At 34.6% G+C, this 26,882-nt stretch overlaps 1 protein-coding gene across 1 annotated transcript in view; it reads left to right on the top strand.

The window, feature by feature from the left end:
• The first annotated feature begins 8,476 nt into the window (after window positions 1-8,476).
• LOC143241102 (sodium- and chloride-dependent GABA transporter 1-like) overlaps window positions 8,477-26,882 on the top strand; it is a 36,041-nt gene continuing 17,635 nt past the window's right edge. The window contains exons 1-5 of the mRNA XM_076484695.1: window positions 8,477-8,604; window positions 13,522-13,795; window positions 19,420-19,552; window positions 20,021-20,155; window positions 22,528-22,631. Of these exons, the coding sequence (XP_076340810.1) occupies window positions 13,545-13,795; window positions 19,420-19,552; window positions 20,021-20,155; window positions 22,528-22,631 (623 nt within the window). The 5' untranslated portion in view covers window positions 8,477-8,604; window positions 13,522-13,544. The remainder of the gene's footprint in view (window positions 8,605-13,521; window positions 13,796-19,419; window positions 19,553-20,020; window positions 20,156-22,527; window positions 22,632-26,882) is intronic.

Raw genomic sequence — 26,882 nt, 5'->3', positions numbered from 1 at the left:
TATTTTTTACGAAAATATTATGAACTTCAGCAGTTAAAAATTCAAGGGTGATTAGTGAGAAACAGCTAGCTATCTGTTTACTGTACTGAACTGTACTGATACTAACTCCAAAGTAATTCGCTCATGGTGAACCGTCGATAAAATATTCAGTTCCAGACTAGATAGAGGACTCATCGTTATTTGTAAGTTTGTAAATCTTTTATATATAAATCATTATTTGTAATAATTATTTATAATAATCGTTATTATAAATTATATTATTACTGTTTGTATATTAAAATATATTTGTGTTAAAGAAAGAAAACTGTGTTTATCACTATTTTTGGCAAACGTCATAAATTTGATACATTTCTCTCTACATTCATTTAACTTTTAAACCCAAATTACAATTTGATGCAGTTTCAGGCTATTTGAAATCGTAATACGTAACGTAATAAACTGGAGGCTCACCGAGATGAATTGCCCCTGGGCTCCTGCTGGCTGTCGACGCTTTAGGACTACTCCAGAAAGTGCTCTATTCCTGAAAAGTTTATCTGAATTTGAACTCACAGAAATAATACTAAATTTTATAAAATTTTCACTGTGTTTTGCTTTTAGACGGGTAGTGCCACATATCTAAAACGTTTTACTGGAGTTGGACTTTTACACAAGTAGTGTTATAAAAATCATTTTATTAAAGCTGTAATTTCAAACATGTGGTAGGGCCATATTTTTCTTCAGTTTTTTTTTACTAATGTTATACTTTAACAAATAGTGCCACGTTCTTAAAATGTTTTACTGAGGTTAAACTATCACAAATAATGCTATGTTTTTTAATATGTTTTATTGAGATTAAATGTGAGAAAACCCACTTAAAGTGACTGAAAAGATGATCGTATCCAGTTCGAAATGCATTGTATTTATACGCAGTTAAATAAATAAATAAAAACGTAATCAAAAGTTATTTTACACCAACATAAAATTAATAATTAAGTGTGCGATTTTTCATAACTTTCCATCACTTGATACAATTATTCACGGTTTTGTTTTAGCAGAGAACTTATTAAAATTTAAAGCTGTAGTTAAAAGCGTTGGTTAATATTTCTAAACACTTAACTTTGAAAATGTAAATTATTCACAGTAGCATTAGATGGTATACTTTGAATTGCAGAGTGTAAGACTACACGAAAAGCTAATTAACTTTCTTTACACAAATCAATGAAGTTGTGCACAAGGGGCGTAAAGTGTGTTTAATTCATTTTAATTGAAAACCGTGGATTATGGATGTTTGGGAAAAAGTTTGGCAATGTTTCATATATTAAAATTTTCGTATATTATAACGATAAGGGAAAGAACAAGAATGGAAGTTTCTTTGACTTATAAACCCTTATTCAGACAATTACGCCATCGTCCTAAGAGCCAGAAGTTAATGGAAACTTGATTACATTTTATTATCAAATTTTATTGTTTCTCAAGAGTGGTGAAATTTGGATTACTTCTGTTGAAAGATGCGTCAGAAGTCCTTTTCAAATAGTCTATAACAGTGAAACGCTATTATTAATCTTACATTTGCATTGTTTTCTTACTAGTTAGGAATACATTATTTGAAAAGTATTTCTGTTTTTTTATATATTAATTCATACACCATGCTGCAGGCTTCAGTTGTTTAAAACTTATAATTTTAAAAAACATTTTCTTTGATTTTACTATATCTGACATTCAGTTGACGCAAAGGTAAATAGTAAGTCTTTTCATGAGATTAGATTATATAGCGCAACAATATACGTTTGGGTTGAACGCTTTATACGTCCATGACAAGTCGTATCAAATATATTTTCATCAGACATTGTTACTATGATGAAAACGTATACATTGGATAGGAGAAGGTAAATAAAAAAGCCATTGCCCGCGTTTCAGTTCCTTACATTATATAGTCACACAAGTATGATAAATTAACTTATTATTCCAAAATTGTTTAATTTCGAAGTCTAGGTTTAAGGAAAGTCCAGCTAAATCTATACTTTGATCAACGTGTGTTATTGGGTTTTACTAGTTTCGGATAATTCCACTCCTTGTCAGTAACCCTGAACACAAGTTAACCAGAATGAGATAACCTGGACTTATAAAAAGTATCCAACATAAGTTGGTTTGAACGTGCTTTATAACATCCATGATAAAAAACTTACACACTGAATAGGTGAAGTGAAGAAAAATGTTTGATAGGTCCATCTTATCTCTCTTTAGTTAACTTGTTTTAGGTTTATCTTTGGCATCATCTTGTTAGTGAGGAGGGAGTTTCTTCTTAGACGTGCACGTGGTGAAAGTGACCCTTTAAGTTTCCTGTCGTGCTCTTTGATGATCCCTGAGCGTTGTTGTGTTGTTGTAATTTTGAATTAAGCACAAAGCTACACAATGGGCTATCTGTGCTCTGCCACCACGGGTATCGAAACTTTTGCGTGTAGTCCGCAGACATACCGCTGAGCCACTGCGATCCCTGAGCGAAAACCGACGATTGCTCGGGATCAATTGATTCAGAGCGGGATCGTCAGCTGCTGTCAAAGTTTTACTGTTCCTTCCACTGTTCTGCAGTCAGTCTCTCTACATCTCTGCACTCAGTAGTTCACACTAGGCTAGTTAAAGTTCATTTTCTAATAATCTGTCTTGTCGGAAGTCTCTCTTTGCTAAAGGCGTCCTATTAAGCTGTTGGTGTGATAAGTATATGGTACTGCAATATTCATGGAACATATTTATACCTACACGCATCAAGGTCTGAAAACGAATGTGCCTATGCTGGCTGGCAGACCAGGCAGCAGCAGGACCAAGACTTTACATTTTTGTCGTTGTAACGGTGGAGCTTTGTGAACTCTAATTGTTTCTACGCAAGTAGACAGATTTGTGCTAGTAGGTATGAATCAGAACGACAATTCATTAAAGATTATATGTGTTATTTTTAAGTTTACATGTTTGTACTTGTTTTAAAGCGATGATGAATATAAGTGCCAGTGAACACTTATTTTGTGAATCATAAAAAGCGCTTGTAAATAATTAATACTTTTAATAAATTTTAGTAAAATTAGCATAAAATTCAATCTCGGACCACCAACTTTTCAAATTTTTCGTGGGGTATGCCCCTAGATCCTTCTGTATCAGAGTTGGTATGCTTTCCACAGACGATTCAGAGTTAATTGAAATAAATTTTTCACACCCTGTTTCAACAGACGATGAATTCTTTCAAAAAAGTATAAAAAATTGAGTTGGATGCAATAAATTTTTTAGATGACCACATTTTCTTTAACAACATTTAGGTCAAAATAACAACAATAACAACAAACAAAAACAAATCTTTCATATAATAGAAGTTGACCGATGCATCGTAGTATCACATAGTTTTTGATTACATTGTTAGCGAATTCCCTTTACGAATAAGTGAAACAATTTTAGCATAGACTCACATATTTAAACGCAATCAAAGTGAGTCAGTTTACTGATTTTCTTTGTCATCAATATCTCGTAGGAAAAATTCCACATAATTTTGATTAGCTTGTTTCTCTTTAACTTTTCTATACAGACTTTTATTTGTGCTTTTTTAGCCTACGTTGTAGAATATCTGAGGCATTGGAATAAGCTCGTGCAGCTGACAAAGTTGATTGATAAATGCATCAGTGACTAAGCTGTTATAATCTTCCTTCTTACTTCGTTGCATTCGAATAGAATCTTTCACGAAAAAGCAAACTTTCATTTCAAACTCACATGTTGAAATACAGTGATGGGCATTCTGGTACTGAAATACTCAGATGGAATTTTGAGAAAAAGAAAATGGTTTAGATACCATTTTCATGGTAGGTTGTATTATAAAAGTTACTGTGATAACATTTTTTAACTTAAAATACTTGTTTTTAAGGTCAATGTGAGTGGTATCTTACAATGTGGAAAAACTGTGTGTAGTTTTGTGCTTTTCTCGAAACTAGATGAAACCAAAATAAATGTTATTTACTTATATATTTTGTTTTGCGTATGTAATCTAAATGGATAATAGTTTAAAACACAAGCTGATCTTTGCGCATGTATTTTGTATACAGAAACCCTTTGTCAAGTTTTGGGTTTGTGGTAAAACTAGACGGAAGCAAAATAAATGTTATTTATATAGATGTATATTTTTGTGTATGGAAAATGTTTTAGTAGGTGGAGAGTACGTGTCCTAAATTGTTATACACCTGTACATGACTGAATCAGTACAACTTTAATGTAAACATTCATTCTGCATGAATAATGATGAGGTGGACATCAAAATTAGCCATCTCTATTTTAATGTTTAAAAATGCTATCAACTTAGAATCAGGTTTCGGGTACATACACTTTTACGAGTGCTGTTAATAATGTTTTTCTATTGATGTGAAGTTTGTTTGTTTTTTTTGCGAATGACATAGTCTCAATTAAATCACAGGTACGCATAAAAATAACGTTTCACATCTATTTTTTGTCTGTACAAGTCAGTTCCAGGTCGTATTTTATACAATACTATAACTCAGCTGGGCGGGACTATGACAGATACATGTTTTTGTGAAACGGTATTGATATTTATGATATGAAACCTTAAATTTAGGAAGTGAAACAGTATTGATATTTATGATATGAAACCTTAAATTTAGGAAGTGAAACGGTATTGATATTTATGGTATGAAACCTTATATTTAGGAAGTGAAACAGTGCGATATTTATGATATGAAATCTTATATTTAGGGTGTAAAATAGTATCGATATTACTGATATACAATTTTTGAGAGCAGAAAGTCAATAAGAAACCTTTACCGTTTCGCAACTGATTTTCTTTAAATACTTACTTTTTAAATTAATCAATATATAATATTAAAGTTTGAATTATAATATACAATGTTATACATTCATAAAATAGTAGTGAATAAAAGTTTGAATGCGAGGCAACAAACGCGATGACATGACCTCTGATCCATGACCCATCACAAAAGGGTTAAAATACATAATGGATTTCTGTGTCATTCCAGCTTAAAACATACGATGGTATATACCTGCTTTCAAAACAATTCCAGCCTATTTAAACCACTGATTATAAAGCGTCATGTCTTCCTGCGACACATCTATTATAAGCATATTACCAAATGTTTCTGTATTTCTTGAGCAAACTTATTTGGTCAACTAAACTCTTCATCAAACCTATTGTCTACTTTATTTATAAACATAGAACCAATATCATAACGTCACAGTATTCCTTTCTACTGTTTCTTTGCTTTGAATTTTGCGCAAAGCTACTCGAGGGCTACCTGCGCCAGCCGTTCGTAATTTAGCAGTGTAAGACTACAGGGAAGGCAGATAATCATCACCACCCACCGCCAACTCTTGGGCCACTTTTTTACCAACGAATAGTGGGATTGGCCGTCGCAGTATAACGCCTCCACAGCTGAAAGGACGAAGATGTTTGGTGTGACGAGGATTCGAACCCGGGACCCTCAGATTTCCTTTCTACTGTCTACAACGAAATTACTTTATTGTGTAAATTAATTTTATTTAGAAATAAGTTAAAGGTAGATTGTTACTATCATAAACAGGAAGGAAATGACATTGAATGTCATCCAGTTAGGACAACTCGTAAAACGACTGTGTTTGTTCAACATTGTTTTTAAAGGAAAACATTTTTTAACGATTAACAATGTTAGCAAAAATAAATTTAAATGTTCACTAAAAATCATTTTGTCAGGTCAGAAGCGATTTCTTTTATAGGTGAAATAATGTTATTTATTTGTCGTTTGTTTTGGAGAAATAAAGTACAGAGATATTTAAATATTTCACGTTATTTCTATGTAAACATAATTCTAGCGCAATAAAACACAGTAGTTGAACAGTTACAAAACAACAGACAGGCATACACTCCCTGAAAATTACAATTTTTTGAATATGAGTCAAAAACATGCGTCATCTGTTTTGCCTGATGACTTCTATTCTTCTCATGTATGGTGTCAAACAACTTCACCAACTGTCCTATAACAGAGCACTAGCTGGTAAAATCTAAGAAAGCAGAGATTAATAGACAATACAGAACGAAGGATATAGATCTTATCTATTTTGTCATTTGTTTTTTTTTTTACGTTTCACCTAGATCGAAAGTACACTAGCTCTGACTATCTGGCTTAATAAGCAGGAGTCACCTTCGTTCTGGGTTTTGAAATATCACGTGGTCAGCTGTCACGAGCAGCAGTTCTTAGTGTAATAGCGTTTCTTTCATAGTGATATGACCGTCGTAATCATATTACTTCAATGTTATATCCTTCTCACAAACGTGTATTTTTTGCAGATGTTTCCTACGAGCTGTGAACTTAGACTTTCAACCACAAAGAACGAACTCTTCACGTGTCGTACAGCAATAAGTTATTATGATTAAATCTCTCTCTAATCATTATTATACTGTCTAAACAAAACACATTTCTACTAAGGAGCAACTAAAACAAAGCTGTTACAGCTAAAGTTAGTTTTAGAGCAAAATCACAGAACGAAACAGGTGCATTATGTTTGTCACGAGAACCGAACTTCAAATTTAGCATTATAAGTCGTGAAGCCTACCGTCGAGCCAACGTCTACCAAGTTTATAGCGGTTCGATGGATGTGACAATCATGTCTGTTTTTTTTTTTTTAATTTTGCACCAAGCTACACGAGGGCCATCTGCGCTAGCCGTCCCCAATTTAACAGTGCAAGACTAGAGGGAAGGCTGCTAGTCATCACCATCCACCGCCAACTCTTGGGCTACTTTTACCAACGAATAGTGGGATTGACCGTCACATTATAACGCCCCCACGGCTGAAAGGGCGAGCATGTTTAGTGCAACGAGGATTCGAACCCGCGATCCTCGGATTACGAGTCGAGCGATTTAACCATGTGGCCATGCATGCCCAACATTAATGTAAAACATAATCAGTGATGTCGAGAAAACCCACTTGTAGAGAAATACGTGCGTAAAAACGGCTCGTTTGGGTTTAGAAAATATTTTACGTAGAGGAGCGAACAACGTTTCGACCTTCTTCGGTCATCATCAGGTTCACAAAGAAAGATATAGGTAACTGACCGTAAGCTGACCACATGTTTGAAAGGGGTTGTGTAACTGAGTGTCGGAATGTAGAGGGCGGTGTTAGATGTTTGAATATATAATTTTATATTATTTATTTTATTATTATTATTATATTATTTTTTAATATAGATATAAAGCTGTTCCTTTGTATTGGTTTATTTTGGGCTTAACTTGTTGTATAAGTAAGGCTTCTTTAATTTTGCGTTTGTTTACGTTTGTTTCTTTATTTAATATTTGAGTGTTTTCAATGGTTATGTTGTGTTTATTAGACTTGCAGTGTTCGAAAACGTGTGAAGGTCACTTTTTATGTTCTTTAAATCTGGTTTCCATTTTTCTACTTGTTTCTCTAATATAGAAGTCGTGGCAGTTATCACATTGTATTTTATAAATAATGTTGGTGTGGTGTTTGTCAGTGTAGTTTTTACATAGTATAGACCTTAGTTTTGTGCCTGGTTTTGAATGAATTTAGTATTAACTGGAATGTCATATTTTGTTACTAGTTTTGCCAAATGTTTGTTATATTTCTGCTGATGTCGGGAATATATGGTACGCAGCAGTATATGGTTTCGTAATTTTTTCATTCGTGAGATATATTTACTTTTGTTGGTTGATTTTGCTTTCTGTCTAAGTGTGTGCGCATAATGTTTTCTACGTAAAGTATTTTCTTGACCCAAACGAGCCGTTTTTACACAAATAATGTAAAACAATTTCTGTCGTTGATTGATAGGTGTGGTTAGCATGTTGGACTGTGGGTGCATTATAAAATTGTTGTAGTATCTTACTAATCGATTAAAATAGGTAAATAGCTGCCTCTGGGTGACGTTGACTAGGTGTTTTACTTCTAGTTTATCAGTCCAAACTTAAGGTCAGCGGTTACAGATAATCTCTGTGTAGCTTTTCGATACATTTTGAAACAAGCCAATAATAGTACTTACGTTCGGTTTTAACAATTAAATTATTATGTTTCTCGATAAACTGAAGTTATTATAGATAAATGTCTTAAGATTTCAATGATTTCTTACATCTATGAAAAATGCTCGAGAACAGCGAAAACATGAGATTGTTAAAAAAATAATTGTTTGTTTAAAGTTAAGCACAAAGCTACACCAATAGGTTTGCTTTATAGTGAATTATAATAACAAAAACAGACTATTATGAAATATTGAAATTATTATTTTTATTACATATTATACATACAATACTAGCGTAAGGTTTTTTCTGTACCTTAAGAACAAAACTGGATTCACAAGTGTGTGTTATGTGATATCGTTGAAACTGGAACTGTGAACAAAATGTGTGGAGAAAGAACGTACATGAACTGAGTATATTTTATTAATGAAATATGAATATCAGTTGAAGTTATTTGTTTCACGAATTCATTACCAATTCTCAATTTTAGGTGCTTTTTTAATACCGTATCTTCTGACGTTGTTCTTGGCTGGTATCCCTACGTTTTTCCTGGAAACTTCGCTCGGTCAGTTCTTAGGCGTGGGAGGTTTAGGAGTGTGGAAAATATGTCCAATATTTAAAGGTAATTGCGTCAGGTCTTTGTTTAAAAATGAATAGTCTAGAAGTAAATAACCTAAGAACTGAATATTGAAACATGTGTAAACTGATGTTAAGATTTAAAAAAAAAGTATACAATATATATATATATATATATACATTAACTATCGTAAAGATAAAAGAGATTGCATTATTTGAAAAGTGCTCTCTTATTCAAACACAACCTTAAGCTTTTTGCTTCCTAACCTTTCTTAAGTAAACTAGTTTTAAGGCAATCTTTCTTATGCAGAAACTATGAATAAGATGGTTTTTATTAAATAGAAATTAGTTTTAAGATAATATTTTCTTAAAACGAGACTAGAATTAAAATGTCGTAACAGAGCAGCTTGCTCGTTCTCGGATATTAAACAATGTCGTATTTCTTTAATTATTAAGAACGTCTCGCAGTTATGAAATGCCTTATACTTCTATGGTTATTAAGAATGCTTTGCAGTTACAAAATGTCTTATACTTCTATGGTTATTAAGAATGCTTTGCAGTTACAAAATGTCTTATACTTCTATGATTATTGAGAATTTTTTGCAGTTACAAAATGTCTTATACTTCTATGATTATTGAGAATTTTTTGCAGTTACAAAATGTCTTATACTTCTATGATTATTGAGAATTTTTTGCAGTTATAAAATGTCCTATTTGTTTGATAATTAAGAACGTTTTGCAGTTATACAATGTCGCATTTTTTATCATTGAGAACATTTTGCAGTTGTACGATGTATTATACTTCTGTGATTATAAATAATGTTTTGTATACACATAAAACTTAAAGTACGTAAATGATGAAGTCCAACATTTCCAAGAAAGTAGTTCATAATTTATCAGAAATAGCAAAGAAACGCGTACACTGTTTAATTTCGAACATGGGTGACTGTAGAATTTTACTGTTTAATTTGCGAATGTGGGTTACAACAGAATTTGACTGTTTCATTTATTAACATGGGTCACAACAGAATCTTACTGGTTTAGTTATTAACATGGGTCACAACAGAATCTTACTGGTTTATTTATTGACATGGGTCACAACAGAATCTTACTGGTTCATTTATGAACACGGGCCGCAATAGGATTTTATTGTTTAATTTACGAACATAATTCACAATAGATTCTTGCTGTTGCATTTACAAACGCGGGTCATAATAGAATCTTACTGTTTAATTTAAGAGCATGGAACCCAACAGAATTTCACCGTTTAATTTACGCCCTTGTGCAAATTAATTGAAACAAGACGGAAAATTACAATTTTTTCAATTTTTTTTTTTTTGCGTTTTATTTCTGAGAATCCAAAAATTACTCACAAATTAATACATGATATGACCGCCTTTACTTTTCAAAAGCTCATTAAACCGCTTTGGCATCGAGTCCACGAGTTGACTGCAATCTTTACTAATTTTTGGATCGCGGTACCACACCTCAATTATGGCCTCAATTAACTTATCTTTCGTAGGACAGTCTTTCCCCCGAAGTCTTTCTTTACAAATCGCCCAAAGATTTTCAATAGGATTTAAGTCCGGAGAGTTTCCAGCCAGTCCAGCACCTTTATTCGCATTGTAGTCATAAAATTCTTCACAAGTTTTGATGTGTGGCACGGAGCCAGATCTTGCTGAAAAATGCCAGATCCATCTGAAAATCTCTTTTTCAATTCTGGAACGACTCTTCTCTGCAAAACCTCGATGTACTGTGGTCCTCGCATCATACCTTCTACGATATGTAAGCCTCCGACGCCATAGAAGCTGAAAAAGCCCCCAAACATCTTCTTCAAGGGGTGTTTTACGAACTGATTGATGTGAGATTCTCGAAGTTTCTGATCTGGAGATCTGCAAACATGCAGACGTCTTTGAACCTGTACGAAGAAATGAGTCTCGTCACTGAATAACACCTTCCTCCATTGTTCGTGTGTCCAGTTCTTGTATTTCAAACCCCATTGATACCGTTTTTTCTTCATTGAGTTGGTAAGAAGTTGTTTTTTGACTGGTCTCCTTGCCCTTCTAACGTAATTTCGAATGGTGTAATATTCTTCAAAATTTCATCATGTATCCAAAAATAGATCGACGGTACTGCAAAACACAGCTAATGGCGCCGTCTGTGTGAAAAAATGACTATTAAAGGAAATCAGCGGGTCCAGAGAGCCTACACCGGCCGCCCTGCTGAAAATATTGTAAAATGACCATTTGTTTTAATTAATTTGCACAAGGGTGTACGAACACGGGTTCACAAAGTATTTTCTTTGTGTGTATCTCGTGGTATTTAACACTATAAATGTGTAAATGTCCAGCATGTACATGCTATTTAGCTCTAGAGCCAGATAACCCTAAATATTCACATTGTGGTATTTAACACTACAGATGTGTAAATGTCCACCTCGTGCATTGTACTTAATGTTAGAGCTAGAAACTTCCATGTAATAACCTCTTAGCTTTTCAAACTAGAAACTCAAGTGTTCATCTCGTGGTATGCAGCACTAGAAACTTGAAATTCTCATCTGGCAGTTCTAATATCAGATATTCACATATAGTCACTTTGTGACAACAATAACTGATAGTTCAATATTTAAGATTAATTGTAAAGTTGTATATTATCAAATACGTATTATTTTAACATTTTATCGTGTGTAAAAGTAAGAGGTTTAAATGTGCTAATAGTGTGTTTGAGAATAGTTCTGTGGTATTCATTATTATTCAGGCTTATCCACCTGTACTCGAGATTATAGAAACAAGCGAACTATATTTCCCTAATGTACGCTAATTCCATAACAATTTAGCAATTTCATAACAATTCTACTCATGTAAAGAATAACTGATTAGTAGTTGTAAACAGCTGTTTAATAAATTAATGCACATTGATTTCAGAAACTAACAAACTCATTTTCATTATTATTAATTTTTTTTGTAAACAGAAACTTCACTTCAGAAAACTTTTACAAAAGTTTTATTTGCTGGTTTAGTATAACATTATTCTGGATTAAACTTATAATTCTACACATGACAATCACAGTTTGATGCAATCAATTTCATTTTATGACATTAACACCTTTAGACACTATCTGGTTATTATAAAAATTCTCCAATTCTCTTTGGCTCATTCTTGGCGAGGGCCAGCATGGCCAGGCGGTTAAGGCGCTCTACACGCAATCTGAGAGTCACGGGTTCAAATTCCCCTTACACCAAACATGCTCGCCCTTTCAACCGTGAGGGCGTTTTAAAGGTACGGTCAATCTCACTATTCTTTGGTAAAAGAGTAGCCCAAGAGTTGGCGGTGGGTGGTGACGACTAGTTGCCTTCCCTCTAGCCTTATACTGCTAAATTAGAGACGGCTAGCACATATAGCTCTCGTGTAGCTTTGTGCAAAATTAAAAAAACAAACAAAACAATAATTATTTTCGAGTTTTAAAACGGCTGTTAGACGTACATTAGCAGAGTTAATTATAATTCATATTCTCACTGCTACCACTTGAATCTTAGTGACAGGTGTCAAGTGATCATTGATTTCGTCCAATTACAATTTAGAATGACATGTACGCAACTCTCCTTACAAACAAGACTTGTATAACTTTTGTAATATTCACATCTATAGAAAAAGTGTATTGCTTTGCAAACAGTTCAACAACGTTAAGTTTTTTAGTGGAGCTAATTGGTCCACACCCCAACTAAAATATTTATATTTGCAGTTTACTTTAATTTAGTATCTCTATAATTGTGTTTCTTTTCTGTGTTTATATGAACATTGTTTCTGTTTATTGAATTGGGTTGGGTTGTATGTTTACAATTTCAGCAAATATGCTAAGGATTGAGTACTTTATGTAGAAAGCATTTTAAATATGTAAATAAGTAATTCACTTCACAATCATAGATGATATAAGGTCGCTGTGGAAAGCTAGTATCATAGAACTACAACTTTATATTGTCTGGCGATCCCTAAGTATGTGAAGCACCAAAATGTAATCACTTCTGACGCGAAATAATTGTATACTTAGTTTATAAAGATGTGTTCAGATTAGAGTTTTTATAATGTCCTTGCAGTTAACGACATTGAAAAATAAAGGAATGTAGATGAAATTGGGGTACCAGGACGCTCCAGAAAGAGACTTGCAACAAGTCGTATTCCACCCGTCGCAAGCACAGTACGTCGTTTTGTAATAAGCTAGAATTCACGAACACAAAAGTCAGTAGCGAAAGCGGTTCAAATGTTCTACAAAACTCTATGCAACGTAATCAAGAAGAAAACGAGGCCAACAGGATATGGTCAGAAAAATAACTCTTCCAGTAACATACCTCAATAATCTGGAGAATAAAACTGGAATTCATGCGAAGACGTATCTTTCTAGTTTCCAAATGTGACATTTATGTATTTATGTGCGTCGTACTGTTGAAACAGGTGCTCAGAAAACATCGTCCTCACAAACTAGATAGATATGAAAGAAATCCGGGAAGTGCATGGGTTTTTTGATATGACAGCCTAATGATGGAATCTTTTGCAATGGAAAATTCACTACAGACTATCTGTCAGATAAAGATGACCAGACGTGGTGACATGGACAGTAACAACACGGCGAAGTTTCAAATTTGTTTTAATACAACGTTCTCAAACTGTTTACTTGTGCTTTAAATCAACTATCTCGTTGAACTTTTACAAATAATCGTATTATAGAAATATTCGTCCCAGAAGGCATTTATTTTTCAAGATTTTATAATATTTGAACCAACTGATTTTTATAGTATTTGTTCAAGCAACAGCCAGCTGGTACTAAAGGAAATGTAAGGGAGAAACTGTTAGTTTACCAATAAATGCAAAATAAAAAATAAAACTATGGAATTTTTAATTTGTAATTCTCTCCAGTATAAAACAAAAAATGATTCTTAAAAATAATCTTTATTTTGAAACATTATAGGTGTGGGTTACGCTGCAGCTGTCATGGCCTTTTGGTTAAATTGTTATTACATAGTAGTCTTGGCATGGGCCATTTATTATGTTGTATCTTCTCTCGACGTGGACATCCCTTGGCGGACTTGTGACAACTGGTGGAATTCGATATTCTGCAGGTCAGAGTACGAAGAAGGAGGGCTTCCCAACTGTACTGGCAATGCAGAGATGGACCATCCAATATGTGCTCATAACCTTTCGGACCGTACAATATTCAGAAGTACAGTGAAGGAATACTGGGAGTAAGTAGCAATACATATTATACAGTGTATTTGTGTACAGGTTTTAAGGACATTGTTGCTGGTGTATCTTGAAACGTTATAAATATTTGTTAAAATAATTTCAACAAATTGAATTTGATACTGAGGTAAGTTTTAAAAAGTTATTTAGTTTGCATTTTCTTTCTTTTAAAGTATAAATAAAATCCAAATTCGTCTGAATATCACAACAGCAATGCAATTGTTAATACCAGAACAGATAACTATGTCGAAAGCATATCACGCATTTCGAATAAACATCCTAAAACAAGGCTATGAGAAAAGTAAAAAAAATACAGATTATTACGAATAATAGGACGACTTATCATGCATTGTTTTTCATTATTTACCTAAATGCGTTTAAGTCAGAACCATTTGATTCTGCTATTAGTTAGCCTCAAACTAAACAGTAAGCACGTCGCTCATTTGAATTAAACTATAAACTCGAACTTCCGATAATGGTGGATAAACTGAATTTCTTTGTACTGTTAATAATCCGAAGTTCACACTTTTCATAATTTAAAAGCTTTAATTGTAATTCTTCTTGGAAAAACAAAAACGTTTATTTTTGTTAGAATAGCATGGTCAAGTGTGATAAGGCGTTCGACTCGTAATCTGAGGGTCGCGGGTTTGAATCCCGATCGCACCAAACATGCTCGCCCTCCCAGCCGTGAGGGCATTATAATGTGACGGTGAATCTCACTATTCGTTGGTAAAAGAGTAGCCCAAGAGTGGGTGGTGATGACTAACTGCCTTCCCTCTAGTCTTACATTGTTAAATTAGGAACGGCTAGCGCAGATAGCCCTCGAGTAGTTTTGTGCGAAATTCAAAAAACAAACAGAATAGCAGGCAAAAGAAGATAACAGTAAATATATAATTTCTTTGATTCGAGGTAAAATATAAAAATTCCGCAATTTCCACAACGATGAAGAAATTGAATACTTTTGTGTTGGTAATATTTAAATTTCACACCTTTATTACTTTAATTCTCCACTAATAAATGCTTCGTTTCAGTTGTTTTGAAATTCATAAACGATCCACAAAGTTCTCATGAGATCCATCACTCAAAATAGCAGCTCGCTGAATTTCACTTTCTTTGAAGAATTACAAAATATTTGTTTCTTTTCATATGAAGCACGGCACGGCTGGGTGGTTAAGGCACTCAACTCGTAATCTTAGGGTCGAGGGTTCGAGTCACTATCACACCAAACATGCTCGCTCTATCAGCCGTGGGGGCGTTATAATGTGACGGTCAATCCCACTATTCGTTAGTAAAAGAGTAGCCCAAGAGTTGGTGGTGGGTGGAGATGACCTCGTCTTACACTACTAAATTAGGGACGGCTAGCACAGATAGCCCTCGTGCAGCTTTGCGCTAAATTCAAAACAAACAAAACTCTGAATCTGACTCTGGTTCAGAGCTGATTCATTTCCCTTTTCCGACGTTGTTTCGAAAATCTTGAACTGCTTTAGCCATTTCTTCAGATAAGAAACAGCCCGTTTTTCACTGTGTAATTTCTACACAACACAACGAGTTTTGTTATCAGGAATTTACTTTCCTGTCTTATTGTATCAAAGTCACCAGAAGATAAATATAAAAATGAAACACTTCTGAACCGCAAAATCCATTTCTATTAAAATATGTAGTCTCCAAAGTTTACGTGGACACAAAGTTCGACTGACTGAAGAAGGAAACCGGTTAAGATTATTCTTATGCTTGAAGGATTTTTTTTTTCTTTTCATGTCACAAAGATCCAATATTAGAATTCTTAACCTGAGCATCTCGACGTTTCCATTTGAATTATGGAAAAGAAAAAAATATCTTACTATGGAAAACCTGGGACTTTGTGTCTTGTCTCGACTTTAGTTCTGCATTGTTTGAAAGTTCTGACATGCATTGATACCCTGGTTCTGGAATTTATTCGTACTCCAGTGGCACATCGGTGTGTCTGTAGTCTCATACCGTTAGAAACTGAGTTTCGATACCCGTGGTGAGTAGAGCACAGATAGCTTATTTGCTCAATTACAAACAACCTGGAATTTCTTCAACCTCGTTAAAATGTATTTGTAGGAAACCTAAGCACTTTTCAAAGCTTCATCAGTAACTTTTTTCTTTTCTACTTTTAGCCTAAAAGTTATGATCATTTACATATTTTCGCATATATGGGTCTTAAGTTATTTTAAACCACCATACAGTAATCTAAGTTAATTTAGGTGTGTGAATATTCCCGAAGAGTATGATTGGTGTAAAACGTTGTCACATTCTTTCACTGACATCCTAGTAACGTTTTGATCTTCTGAATTTTTATTTTGAGCGCTTTGTCTTGTGTCTGGGAGCATAAAAATGTCTTACAATTTACATACTTTTAAATTCTGAGAAACTTAAAGCTTATCTTAGTAACCTGTTCTTTTATATCACTTCAAATTGAAGCAGTTTTGTTATTTTTGTTGATCTTTGCTACAGAGAAAGGTTGGAATCTATGTTTTTTCTTGAATAAACACAAGCAAAGCCTACGATGTATAGCTAGGACAGTAAATAGTTATATATTTCCTTAGAATTTAAAACACCTATCAAGTTTGACAATTAAAAACACAACAACATTTGAATGAAACCCATCACTGAATCGAAACAAATAATTTATCTCAGAATAATAACAAATGTTCAAAATGTTCATTTTCTTTGTTTTATAACTTTTAAACGACCACATCTTCGAAATAAATGCACACAAAAATAGTAATTTAACTTCCTAAGTCTTAAGATTATCGGAACACTATTACCGCATCAATCTAACTACTGACAAATCTCTCGAGTTTGGTATAAACCTCTTAACTTCACAGAGATTATCTTATAATGTAATTAATTTTTATAGCATTGTTCGTGTGTTATAATTTCAGTATTTATAAAATATACTCTTCAAAAAAAGAAACGCAAAAGGAATATTTTTATTTTATTTTAAAGATAAATATGTGTAATAACGTTACAAGCTCAGAGTATGTGATGTTACACGTGTTAAGGCACTGATTGTCAGACCAAAATAACAATAAAAGTTGTGCACTTTGAAAACGGAGGAAAACATCGGATTTTTCGCCAAAACGCATTCGTGTTCAATAAATTTGTTTGAGAGATCTGCATGTTCTGCAAGTGCAACATGTGCAAAATCCCCTATAAAAGTGACGGGTTCTCGGTTTTTATAGCTCAGTGTTAAGCTACCGACATGCAATACAGTTACGCCAAGACTGACTGAAGCACAACGCAACAACGCCATTGGTCGCTTGGAAGCAGGCAAATCTCGATCAGATGTTGCCAGAGCTGTGAATGTCTACCCAAGCACCATCACAAGGCTATGGAATCGTCACCAACAACATGGATCAACTCGTGACCGTCCACGATCTGGCAGACCTCGTGTGACCACGCCCGCACAAGATCGCTACATCCGGTTACGTCACCTTCGGGATAGGACCACCATTGCGACGTCTACTGCCTCAACCATACCAGGGCTGCGTAGGATTTCCGATCAGACCGTACGCAACCGTCGACGAGATTCTTAGGCCCCATGTGCAACCCATCATGGTAAACGTCAACGACGTTTTTCAACATGACAACGTCCGTCCTCACACAGCCCGACTCACCACTGTCTTTTTGAGACACCACAACGTCAACGTTCTTCCCTGGCCCTCCAGATCACCAGATTTAAACCCCATCGAACATCTTTGGGACGAGTTGGACCGACGTCTGCGACGGCGACAACCTCAACCGCAGACTCTACCTCAGCTTGCAGCAGCTTTGCAGGCTGAGTGGACAGCCATTCCACAGAATGTGATTCGTCATCTCATCGCTTCCATGGGCAGGAGATGCCAAGCAGTTATTGATGCTCACGGGGGCATACTAGTTATTGACGTTAAGTGACGTTAAACTTCACCTAGTAAGCGTGGACTTCGCCTTTGCAGACTTTGGATGTTCAGCAGTGAATGTGTTAAGTTTCACACATGTCATAAAAACTACCCGGAATAAACTTGTTAACAATTTGTCTCAAATTTTGCCTTTAGCGTTTCTTTTTTTAAAGAGTATATTTAAATAGGCCGTTCGGTAGCTAAGCTTTCGAAAATGACAATTTTTAGGCCTATTTTATTATTTGCAACAATAAAGTATTTTTTATATACGCCTTTCAGTGACACGCCAATATGTCTACAGACTCACATTGCTAGAATCCGGATTTAGATACCCGTGGTGGGCAGAACACAGATAACCCATTGCGTAACTTTGTACTTAATTATAAACAAACATAAATTTTCATGATAAAAATGACACTTCACTGTGTCGCAGTGGAAATCAAGGAAAACAAAGATAATAAAAACAGTTTGATGTGTAAAGTTTGCTACACATTATTTTGGTGTGTGAGAGAAAACACTCATATAGGTCCATGGGACAGCGGAAAGTCTGTGAACCTAAAATGCAAGCAACAAATAAGTTAACGAACACGGGTTTATACTAGAAAACAAACAGGAGAAAATAAAAAAAGAATGCTCATTTTAAGTGTTTCGGACAAAAGAACAAACCAACCAACCGGTGGCGTAACTGGTTTTGATGGCTCTTGAAGAGGTTCAAATGCTAGCTCTAATAGTAAAAATCTGGTTGTCAGATTCCATAGCCATTAAATCTGATTTATTTGAGTAAAATGATTTTTGAATTGTGGAAAAATCTGATTATAACAAATGGATTTTTTTTGTTAAGCCCAAAACGTCACATGGGCTGCTAGTGCCGTGTCCATAGGAGGGTATCGATACCGATTTTAGCGGTATGAGCCTTCAGACTTACCCTTAATCCAACGAAAAGCCCCTACTACATTCTAATTTGTTAAAGATATTGCTTATCCATCAAATCGTCTTTAATGTAATATTAATCAATTAATCGATACATTGTAAATAAATGAATATATGTAAATGAATACATATAACTGAATATACGAAGTGTGTCTTATCTAATATCTATTATTTCTTTACATTTGGAAACCAATGGCCGGGTGGTTAGGGCACTTGACTCGAAATCCGAGGGTCGCGGGCTCGAATCTCTGTCACACCAAACATGCTTGCCTTTTCAGCCGTGGGGGCATTATAATTATAATGAGACGGTCAATCGCACTATTCGTTGGTAAAAGAGTAGCCCAAGAATTGGCGATGGGTGGTGATTACTAGCTGCCTACCCTCTAATTTTACACTACTAAATTATGGACGACTAGTGCAGATAGCCCTCGAGTAGCTTTGTGCGAAATTCAAAAAACAAACAAACAAACATTTGAAAGCCATTTGCACTAACATTAAAACGGATTAGATGAAGTTTATTAAAAAGGTTAAAGGTGAGCCATGAATTAGTCAAATTGTGTGTTTGCTGAAAACAGTACCTAAAAGTTTAACGTTTTAATTATTTAAAATATTTTTCACCATTACCTAATAACATAGTTTGCACACAGTAACACATACAAATACTGAAAAAAAAACACACACCAAAATTTTAACAGTTACATTACATTAGATTTAGGTTTGTATAGAACGCTTTTATTGTTTTCAGTCACAATTATCAACACGTAAAGTAATAAAGGTATAATTATTTTCAGACACAATGTGTTGCAGATTTCTAATGGTTTAGACGAACCTGGTGAAATTAGGTGGCAACTGGCAATAACATTGGCTGTAGCTTGGATCCTCTGCTATTTTTGTATTTGGAAAGGAGTTAAGTGGACCGGCAAAGTAAGTCATTAAGAAATTTACGTAGAATAAACTTATTTCAATATCCGTCCATTGTTTTCTGCCAGTAATTGCTATTACAATGTTCATTTCACGGTATTTCCTTTACGCATGTCTGTCTAGCTAATCTTATCCAGGATGGACCAATCACATGAATTGTTTTAAGATTTATTTTTGCTAGATTATAATAACCTACGAAGGTACCTAGTTTTTGTTTGCCCATACAATAGAATGTAAACACTGCAGGGAAAAAATATTAATGGATGTTTACCGAAATTTTTCAACGCAATTTATTCAGCTCTGATATTTTAAAAGCTCAATAACTGTTACTAATAATTATTTTTTAACGTCTAATGCTACGTATTATTTTCATAGCAGACTCAACTGAATCATATATCGGTAATATGAACTATAAGATTAATATGTATGTATTTTAGTATTCTGTTAATTAATTTCTTTGCTGGTCACCAGGTGGTTTACTTCACGGCTTTGTTCCCGTATGTTTTACTGTTTATTTTACTGATCCGAGGATTGACACTACCTGGCTCGAGCGAAGGAATAAGATTTTACGTCATGCCAAAGATGGATAAATTATTGGATTCAAGTGTACGTATTGTTTCGAGTTTAATATTATTAAAGTTCACGACTTGTAGATAAATTTCTTGGAATTTACCGGAAGTAAGAAATTACTGGTTTATAGCTTGTTACAGGTTTTATTTAGATTTCGTAATCACCAAAGTAAATGCGTTTGTGATGGTTGTGTTCCCAGAAGATGGCCGAAGGACGCGCGAAGGAGTCATCTGTTTTAACCTCTCGCTCCACATTAGAGTAGTGTATTGTCTGTCAGTCAGTCAGTAGACATTCAAATGACATCACACAAGAGAGCCTAACGTCGCAAGTTGTACTCTCGTGATATCGGTAAAATGTGCGCATGTAATGAATCTCGAGAAGAATTATGTACTTTGCAGGCTACAACACAGCATGACATATAAATTTGAAAAGCAAGAAATGAAAACTTTTGTTACTCTTAATTTTGGTTTTATTTACTCTTGAAACAGTACGTTTTTGAGGATCTTGTAAAAGTACATCTAGTTTTAAATGGCTACAATGCACACTTGAAGAGTTGTACTTAAATTAACAAAGCCAATCATGAACTAAGAAACAAGAGAACCCAGGCTATCTGAAGTTGTCTGAAAAGTAGGTACATAAATATTAGAATATTCTAACACTAAACTCCTTATGTGTAATAACAAACGACCACTTATCTCTTAAAAACTTCGTTCAGTTCGTTCTTGGAACTCATTTCGACTAAGCCTTCATCAGGAGCACCAAAACGGAAATAAAATCTTTACGACTTATACACAAAAGAACAGGTTAACGCTGGTTGTATAGAAATCTTTCTTGGATGCGGAAGAGGAACACTAATTCCTTTGTACTCCCAGTTTGTGAAAGTTTCTTTCCTTCATGTATTAAATCCATGCAACGAAATTTTTTCTTCCTTTCTCAGTAAGACGTTATGAAGAAGGTAATGCCCCTGGTGGCTCAGTCTGAAAGCTTACAGAAGCATGGGTCCAGAATTCACCTTGTGTTGACGACATCCACAGAGACACTTTTGAGTTTAACAGTGGTCCTAAGAGCCGGCATGGCTAGGTGGGTTAAGACGTTCGACTCGTAATCCGAGGGTCGCGGGATCGAATCCCTGTCGTACCAAACATGCTCGCCCTTTCAGCTGTAGGGGCGTTATAATGTTACGGTCAATCCCACTATTCGTTGGTAAAAGAGTAGCCCAAGAGTTGGCGGTGGATGTTGATGACTAGCTGCCTTCCCTCTAGCCTTACATTATTAAATTAGGGACGACTAGCGCAGATGGCCCTCGTGTAGCTTTGCACTAAATTCAAAACAAACCAAACCAAACCTAAGTTAATTTACTCTTGGAAAGATTCTTCATGGTTATTCATCCATGCAGATATTATGAGTCCAAAATTTAACTTGTTTTGTTGTTTACGACGAAACTATTCATAAATAGAAATAGAATAATGCCTAATATATGATAATTTTAACTCATAAAAAAATAGATATCTCAGATTCGGCCACAAGAGATACTATTACATATTTAGTTGTTAAGCCTATTAAAACACTTAAAAATTGTGCGAGTAACATTGAATTCTATATATGTAAATATTTTCTCCTTCCTAGTGAAGTTGCTATAGGACTATACTGACCAGATTATTGGTATTTAAAAGTTTTAGTATTGGAATTGTGACGAAGATATTTTGAAACACGAAAAAAGTTGAAATGAAAAAAATTGCCTCAGGACTTTCCATCACCTAGTTATGCTAAATCATGTTTATTCAGTGTTTCGTTCTGTTGGCTAACGATGTCATTGGAAGACTTGGAGAAATTGTTGCAAAGGTTGATCAGTTAATACAACCGTGTAGAACACCACAAAGAACAAAACACTTGATAAAACACAAAATCTCATTTGACGTTTATATTAATATTCACTTAACTTTTCCAGCTAATAGTATTTGTGAAATACAATTTGTAAGCAGCACGAGAAAAAATATCCTTCAAGCTGTAGCTTGTGACTCAAGGTGATTATAGAGTAGCTTTTAAGTATATACGAAACTGATGTAAATATTTTGATTGTTCATATAGCTCAATACAAAGACCTTTCAAATATTATGTAATTTAGAATGTAAACATTCTACCTAAATTACATAATATTTGAAAGGTCTTTGTATTGAGCTATATGAACAATCAAAATCATCACGTCTCAGTTAGTAATTACTGTAGAATTTCTTTATGTGAGGTTTACTGGAACCTCTCTAATCAGGCCAGTTTGTCTCAGTTCCGAAGGTGGCTGCTTTGGAGAGGTTTCACTGTAATTAAAATCTGATTTCAGACGTATAACTGAAAGTCTGTCTTTACCTGTGATCTTGAGTTACCGTAATCTGTGTTCATAATGTCCAATCTAGGTCTGGATCGACGCTGCAACTCAGATTTTCTTTTCTTATGGTCTTGGCCTTGGATCTCTGATCGCTCTTGGAAGCTACAATAAGTACAACAACAATGTTTACAGGTAAACACTTTGAAATTACATTTTGTTTCCCTGTGTAATTGGGAAAGTAAGTTATGTGCGTTTGTGAAGGGAAGCTTTTTAAAACTTCATTAAATTATGCCAAAATGGAGTGAGAAGTAGCGATGACGTCACCATATATGTGTGGGAAGCTTTTTAAGTTTTATTAAAACCACCCAAAATTTAATTAGGAGTAGAAAAACACTGACGACGTCGCCATGTGCATAAATGAGGGTTAGTTGTAAGTAATAATAGGTATTACTCGCTTTTAGATGGTTTTTCAGTTAAGCCTAGTTTACTCAACCTTTCTGATACTTCTCTGAACACTCTAAGGTGCTCGTCAATGTAACCTGCGACTGACTTCCCTAAGTTACATAAGAAGTCATCTGTTAACATTTGAAACGTTGCTAGAACATTAATTACTCTCATGGACATTACATTGAATTCAAGTAATCTGTAAGGGTTGGGAAACGCTGTTTTCTTCCTCTTATTGCAACTCGACATAGAAATAACCATTTTGATAAATCAGTTTTATGAGCTTCATTCATCATATTGTCCATCTAAAGTAACGGGTAGTAATTGGTGATAGTAATATCATTTGACCTTTTCGTGTCAGTACATGACCTTGCCTTATTAGTCTTAGATACTAACGCTGTAACTAATTGTACAATAGTTAGAAGATACCTTAACTTTTCCGCATTTAACAATTTCTCTGTCTCCTATTATAGAGCTACTCTGAAATGGTATGATATTCATAGTGAACTAGATCTGCCTTGGTCTACCAAGATATTGAATATCATACTCTCTCACAATCCTACACTCGCCTTCCTATTGCTTAGAGATTAATCTTTCTAACATTTTAACGTGTCTTGTCTGTTCATAAGGACCTTCTTTACAATCTCGTTACAACTAACTTTTTGACAGAACATGATACAAGCTTCACGTGTGACTAGTGGACCATGATTTAAACATATTTACATAAAACGTTTGTCCAACTACTTTTCCATTCCCCACATCTACCAAATATGTCACTTCACTGATAGAGTTATAGCTAAAGAACATTGTATGCCACTTCACTGATACAGTTATAGACAAAGCATCTTGTGAGTCACTTCACAGATACAGTTATAGATAAAGGACCTTGCATGTCACTTCACTGATACAGTTATAGATAAATGACCTTGTATGTCACTTCACTGACACAGTTATAGATAAAGCATCTTGTATGTCACTTCACTGATACAGTTATAGATAAAGCATCTTGTATGTCACTTCACTGATACAGTTATAGATAAAGGACCTTTATGTCACTCCACTGATACAGTTACAGATAAAGGACCTTGTATGTGACTTCACTGATACAGTTATAGATAAAGGACCTTGTATGTCACTTCACTGATACAGTTATAGATAAAGGACCTGGTATGCCACTTCACTGATACAGTTATAGATAAAGCATCTTGTATGTCACTTCACTGATACAGTTGTAGAGAAAGGACCTTGTATGTCACTTCACTGATACAGTTATAGATAAAGGACCTTGTATGTCACTTCACTTATACAGTTATAGATAAAGGACCTTGTATGTCACTTCATTGATACAGTTATAGATAAAGCATCTTGTGTGTCACTTTACTAATACAGTTATATATAAAGGATCTTGTATGCCACTTCACTGATACAGTTATATATAAAGGACTTTGTATGTCACTTTACTGATACAGTTACAGATAAAGCATCTTGTATGTCACTTTACTGATACAGTTGTAGACAAAGGACCTTGTATGTCACTTCACTGATACAGTTATAGATAAAGGACCTGGTATTTCACTTCATTGATACAGTTATAGATAAAGCATCTTGTGAGTCACTTCACTGATACAGTTATAGATAATGCATCTTGTGAGTCACTTCACTGATACAATTATATATAAAGGACCTTGTATGTCACTTCACTGATACAGTTATATATAAAGGACTTTGTATGTCACTTCACTGATACAGTTATAGATAAAGGACCTTGTATGTCACTTCACTGATACAGTTATATATAAAGGACCTTGCATGTCACTTCACTGATACAGTTATAAATAAAGGACCTTTATGTCACTCCACTGATACAGTTATAGATAAAGGACCTTGTATGTCACTTCACTGATACAGTTATAGATAAAGGACCTTGTATGTCACTTCACTGATACAGTTATAGATAAAGGACCTTGTATGTCACTCACTGATACAGTTATAGATAAAGCATCTTGTATGTCACTCACTGATACAGTTATAGATAAAGCATCTTGTATGTCACTTCACTGATACAGTCATAGATAAAGGACCTTGTATGTCACTTCACTGATAGAGTTATATATAAAGGACCTTGTGTGTCACTTCACTGATACAGTTATATAAAGGACCTTGTATGTCACTTCACTGATAGAGTTATATATAAAGGACCTTGTGTGTCACTTCACTGATAGTTATATATAAAGGACCTTGTATGTCACTTCACTGATAGAGTTATAGATAAAGGACCTTGTGTGTCACTTCACTGATAGAGTTATATATAAAGGACCTTGTGTGTCACTTTACTGATAGAGTTATATGTGACCTTGTCACTAAACTTATTCAGCTTCAGTAAATGGTCTCAAGTATCTTAACCGTAGTTCATCTTTTAATGACGCTTCTTATTCTGAGTAGTTATAGCCACTAACTTCTATGTCTTTGCTAATCTTTGTCTTAAGCTGGTCACATATGTTAACATGTTTAATTAATCGGCTTTATCTCTGGATCAACTTATTTTCAATAAGTCTAGTGGACTTTTAATTTCCTCCACCATACAGTAACTCAAAGTGTGAATATTTTATTTCTGTTATGGAACTTCTTGATAAACGAATAGCACAAAAGGCAATATCACAGTCAAGGTGATCATAACTAGTTATTGATGGCTCTGACGCCACTTGGTTACTATCGTACTCCACCCTCTTTCTTTACTTGGGGCCCGGCATGGCCAAGCGTGTTAAGGCGTGCGACTCGTAATCTGAGGGTTGCGAGTTCGCAACCCCGTCGCGCCAAACATGCTCGCCCTTTCAGCTGTGGGGGCGTTATAATGTGACGGTCAATCCCACTATTCGTTGGTAAAAGAGTAGCCCAAGAGTTGGCGGTGGGTGGTGATGACTAGGTGCCTTCTCTCTAATCTTACACTGCTAAATTAGGGACGGCTAGCGCAGATAGCCCTCGTGTAGCTTTGCGCGAAATTTCAAAGCAACTAACCAAACAAATCAAAATTGTTATGTATAAAAATATATTTATCTTATAGAACAATAAATCTGTTTGGTGAAATGGTAACAAGTTTGGGTTGTTAAGGTCTTATAAGGCTCCTGTTTCTTGGTAGAACATTGATAAATGGTTGCACGTTTTTAAGAGAAGAGAGGAGAGCTTACTACATTTAATTTCTACATGAATTAATCTGTTAATAGTCCGTTTGTTAAATGTGGAAAAATTATACTAAAAGGATCTGTAAGTATCTTCAGAAGGTTCCAGATAGTCTGCATGCTTGAGAATAAGAGGAGATGATAAGATCACATTTACACATACCTACCTTTCAATTGAGTAATTTCACGGTCGTAGAAGTACTGACTTAACGTCAACTGTATTTCACTGATAAGTACACAGAAGGTTAAATATTTCAGTGTTGTATTAGGTTGAGGAATAATTCGTGAGCGTTTTTAAATAATTTCATTCAAGCATTACATGCAAGACTATACAATACTTCAATGCATGAACACGTTACACCCAAAACATTTATTATGATACTTTATTTCATGTAATACCTAGGTATATAGTATGCATTGTTTTAAACGAAATTGCAAGAAATTAAATGCGAAAAGCAGATGGTGTCGAAAATGCTCGATTTTGTCCACTTGACATTCCATTTAATGAGCTGAAAATGAAAGCAAAAATTAAAGACATGAAAATCAAACACACCATCTATTAGAGCAAAAAATTATCTACCAAATGACATGAAATATTTTGCAAAAGCGTTTCATTTATGAATATATTTTTTTAACTTGAAAAAACGCTCACGAATTATTCCTCAACCCAATACTTAATAAGATTATTTCCTGTTATACTTTATAATTTATTATTATTAATATTTTTCACAAGATGGCGACACTTTTATCAGCATTTGATACCTTCCCCCCCCGCCACATCGGGTTATCTGCTTTGTCTATCGAGGGGAATAGAGCCCCTGAT

The sequence above is a fragment of the Tachypleus tridentatus genome, chromosome 1 (genome assembly GCF_004210375.1).
Source record: "Tachypleus tridentatus isolate NWPU-2018 chromosome 1, ASM421037v1, whole genome shotgun sequence".
NCBI lineage: Eukaryota > Metazoa > Arthropoda > Merostomata > Xiphosura > Limulidae > Tachypleus > Tachypleus tridentatus.
Note: the sequence above shows the minus strand (reverse complement) of the source record. Positions and strands in the feature narration are given on the sequence as shown.